We start from the raw sequence: 4,235 nt of genomic DNA on the forward strand, positions 1-4,235 counted from the left end.
TCTTTTCAATTTTAAAAAACTTTTATATTTAATACATTTATTTTCTCTTGCTTTTCATTTTATCTATATAGCTATAGCTATATCTATATATACTATTAGACAAAGCGGGGTTACTATTGCTGAATATTTGTATTCAAGACAAGCGTCAAAAAATCTAATCAACATCGCTTCAGTTGGGTCAAACGGTATTTTCTTAACAAACCAATCGTCAGCCGCTCAAAATGAAGAAAAAAAACAGAAAATCAAGAGGCGGTGTTCGGTGGTGATATCAGCTGTTCATGAATGGGGATGATTTGGGGGTTTCAGGCAGCGGCGTTCGATGGTGATAACCGGCGGTTAGCGTATATAAACAAAAAGGAGGTCAATTTTGTGTAGGCCAACGACAGAAACATGAGAGAGAGGATCGTCGTCGATATCGTGGTGATGAAGGCGCGATAAGGTTGTAATGACGACGACAAGATATAGGAGAGAGGAGGAAGTTTCTCAGATCTAGATTTAGGGGTTTAAAAATGAAATACGTACTCCCTAATATGTTAGGACTCCGTATACAATAAAAGGGTAGTCTAAAGATAGTGGATAAGCCCAATCACAACCCTAGCTTTATAACCAATACATAAGAGAACCCAATTATAACAAGCCCAATTACAACCCTACCTTCATAACCAACACACATGAGAGAGTCCAATTATAACTTTAACATTTCATAAATAATTTTTTTTTTTAAAGAAGATATCCTTTAACATTTTTCATAAATGAAAGAATACTGAAGATACTATTGTTTTTGCAACATCTCTGGAGGCGATTCATTTATTAAGTGATCCACATGTAGAGTTTTATTAAACGAATTTTGTAAACATGCATAGAATTTCGTTAAAAATTCTCTCAAAATGTACATACTAAACATAACGCGACACTATTTAATCCATTTCAATCTACTCAAGAAATAGTTATTCAGTCACGCAACCGCACCTTTCTGCCAACTTCATGTAACCGGCCCAACCCAACTCGCGGAGCTCTTATCTAGTTTTCACCAAAACATCCAACGTGCCTTAATTGAAGGCGAATTCCATCATCATCATCATTATTTCCCCCCTTCGTCATTCTCTCTCTCTGTAAATCCATCACTTTTACACACAGACACGCTTTCATTACATTGCATACACCAATCCAAGATCTACAACATCAATACACCACCAGATCTACAATCCTGCATCAATCAATTATCCTTTTATTCATTCGATTGTAATCGATTGATCAATTCATCATCGTGTATGTTATTATTCCAGTAATGTATGGCCAATTGTTACGTTAGGGTTAGGTTTTTGGATTCTAAATTTAGGATCGATATGATGTTGATCGGAGAATACGCAGATGCAGAAACGAAACGTTAATTGGAATCAATTATTAGATCGGAGATTATTATTGATGGAATCACCACCACATACGAAGCTGTTTAATAATGAATCATCGGTTAGTAGTGGTGGTGGTGGTGGTGGTTTGGGATATATTGAACATACTGTAACCAAATATGATACGCTTGCTGGTGTTGCAATTAAGTATGGCGTTGAGGTATATTTATATTTGATTTGATTTTTTCAGTTTAATGACGATAAAATTAATTAAAAGAATTCGTTATGGTTATTTCATTTTTACGTAATGCATGTTGTGTTTATATTGTGTTATGTTATTTATGTAAATCTGGTACTTTACCTTTTTGAGTGTTCATCTGATCAGTCCGTATATGTCTTGTTAGAAAAAACATTTTTAGTTGCAATTTAGTTTATGTTGTCGAAGCTAGTAGTGTCAACTAGTGTTACTTCTGCGAGGAGGTGTTTTTGACAACTTAAAAATTGAGTTAATGCAAAATGATAAAAATAAATGTTTATCATATGGGGCCGTAAGCCAAACGGGGCCGACGTTAACAGATTGTAAGGTTAGCTGGTTTTTAGGGATGATGGCTGATCTACTTCGTTAGTTAATGATACTGAATGGAGTATATGTCAACTTTGGGAGACCAAAGGAGGGACTACTAATTTTCAACTTCATTTTTATTTGTTATGCTTGATACAAAACGTGTTGTTATCCAGTCTTTTTCATTTTGATGATGAATTTACTATGATGAAATCACTGGCGGATCTAAGAATCGTAGTCACCGGTGTCGGTAGTTAAAAGTTCAAAAAAATAAAATAAAATAAAGTTATCCAATGGTGTCACACACAAAAACTTACACTATCTAATGGTGTCACTAGTTAAAAGCCCAAAAAAATTTCCACTACATCGCGTATTTCACTAGTATCGTGTACTACGGCTAAATATATACTAGGTACGCCCCTGGAGTGAATGTGTTTGGTTGATGATAGTATGATACTGAAGTAGAGGCATATAGTGAATAAGATTTGTGTCTGTGTGTGTGTGTCATTTGGGATCAAAATGCTTTAATTACTTTGTTTTAAATACATATATATGTAGTGTTCAAGAAAACTCTAAATCTTGATATTCATCTCTACATTTAGATGTGATTATACTTGTTTATCTACTATATTGCATCTTATGTCAGGTGGCTGACATCAAGAGAATGAATGGCCTGACAACTGATCTACAAATGTTTTCCCGCAAGACACTTCGCATACCACTACCAGGACGGCATCCACCATCTCCCATCATGTCAAATGGACTTGATAGTCAAGGGTATTTTATTTCCTTCCTTCTTATTTTCTTTCATCATCCAACTTGACAGCCTGATGTGCTTATCGGTTATGTCTGAATTGAATGGAATCTTGTCCATTGTATATGCATATTTACACAAAATAGCAAATATAAATATAGCCATTGTCGTAGAAGAAATGCCAAGTCATCAGAGAGTCAACTTAACATGGTGAACTTTTTGCAGGCCAAATATGTCTGAGATGACACCACCCAACCCTAGACATTCTGACTTATTAGAATCGATCAAATCCCTAAAATTATCAGCTTTGGCTCCCCCTCCCCGAACTGTTTCACCATCCATGGATGCTTTAAGAGAGTATTATGGTCTTAAACCAACCTATCAGAATGGTATCGATGAAACATCCAAAACCGACCCCTATAAAAAAAGATATGCTTTCACCTCAGAACACGGATCCAAACCACCCCAAAATTCTCACCCGCCACTTGGTCTTCACAGAAAATGCAAAAGCTTAGCTAACGGGTTATCAGAAAAAGGTGTAATCGATACTGATGTACCAGCTCCAAATGGAATTAAACCCGATTCTGACACATGGTATGACAGATTAATGAGAAGGCGTGGATCACAAGTCGACCTACAAAATCACACCCCGGAAATGTTGCTTAAACCCGACACTACCAATACCGCCACTGCATTTTCAGCAGCTGCCGGAAAAGGATTAGCACTTAGGCCAACAGCCGCCAGCCGAACCAACAGTGATCCTGATGGTCTGCCAAACATGTCCCCTCTAAAATTGGGGGATTCAGTCGTTACAGACATTTCTGGTGGCGTGAAAAAGTCTTCAAGTTCACCAAGCTTTCAAGACTCGTATAGCAACAGTAACAACAGTAATAATTGCACATCTACATCATCAATTTGGCCTACTTCCATGTTGAATTTGACGGCTGATCTTCAAGCATTGTCTACCGCAGCCATCACAAGACCGATCTTTGATGGGTTGCCAAAGCCTGTGAGCGGTCGGAAGAACAAGGCGGCCATTGATTAGTAAATTACGGAGTATCTTCTTTTGGTTCTGATATACGGTCCTTTGAGGAATTTAATTCGTTGGACAGAGGAAATGGAAAGAAAGAAAAATAGAAATGAAGCAATCCATTGGAAAAAATTATTGATTTTTTGGGGGCTAGAAGTATACATATTTATTCAGATAGAAAGTTGCATATTAGATGTTTAGGTCTGTGTATTGAGAAATGCAGTGAGAAGAATGGATGCTGTTCATATGTATCTATTTTAGATTACTTTTATTTATTATTTTGAAACCAAAATGGTAACAACTGGACAGAATATTCTTTATTAAGATTGTATTATTTCGTTCTTTTCATCTTTAGTCCCGAGTTTATGCTCTTGATATTGTGTTTGTTAAAGATTAATGATGGGCATTCACAATGAATTTGGTTCAAGTATGGTTGCAACTAGGGGTGTTCATGGTTCGGGTAGAATCGAAAAAAACCAAGGACCGAGGAGGAACCGAACCGAAACCGAAATACTCGAGAAGGTTTGGTCCGGTCCTTGG

The 4,235-nt window shown here is 36.7% G+C and overlaps 1 protein-coding gene across 1 annotated transcript; it reads left to right on the top strand.

The window, feature by feature from the left end:
• Positions 1 to 1,107: 1,107 nt before the first annotated feature.
• On the top strand, positions 1,108 to 3,976 carry LOC139843521 (uncharacterized). The gene is made up of 3 exons (XM_071833626.1): positions 1,108 to 1,569; positions 2,558 to 2,688; positions 2,891 to 3,976. The coding sequence occupies exons 1-3, from the start codon at positions 1,372 to 1,374 to the stop codon at positions 3,708 to 3,710; spliced, it is 1,149 nt and encodes a 382-aa protein (XP_071689727.1). The 5' UTR covers positions 1,108 to 1,371; the 3' UTR covers positions 3,711 to 3,976.
• Positions 3,977 to 4,235: the final 259 nt, after the last annotated feature.

Source organism: Rutidosis leptorrhynchoides, chromosome 4 (assembly GCF_046630445.1).
Source record: "Rutidosis leptorrhynchoides isolate AG116_Rl617_1_P2 chromosome 4, CSIRO_AGI_Rlap_v1, whole genome shotgun sequence".
NCBI classification, from domain to species: domain Eukaryota; kingdom Viridiplantae; phylum Streptophyta; class Magnoliopsida; order Asterales; family Asteraceae; genus Rutidosis; species Rutidosis leptorrhynchoides.

Excerpts from the sequence above, each read along its gene's own strand:
- LOC139843521 (XM_071833626.1), top strand. The coding sequence starts at position 1,372 with ATGCAGAAACGAAACGTTAATTGGAATCAATTATTAGATCGGAGATTA. Across the intron at positions 1,570-2,557 it reads CAATTAAGTATGGCGTTGAG|GTGGCTGACATCAAGAGAAT; the intron begins GTATATTTATAT and ends ATCTTATGTCAG. Across the intron at positions 2,689-2,890 it reads AATGGACTTGATAGTCAAGG|GCCAAATATGTCTGAGATGA; the intron begins GTATTTTATTTC and ends AACTTTTTGCAG.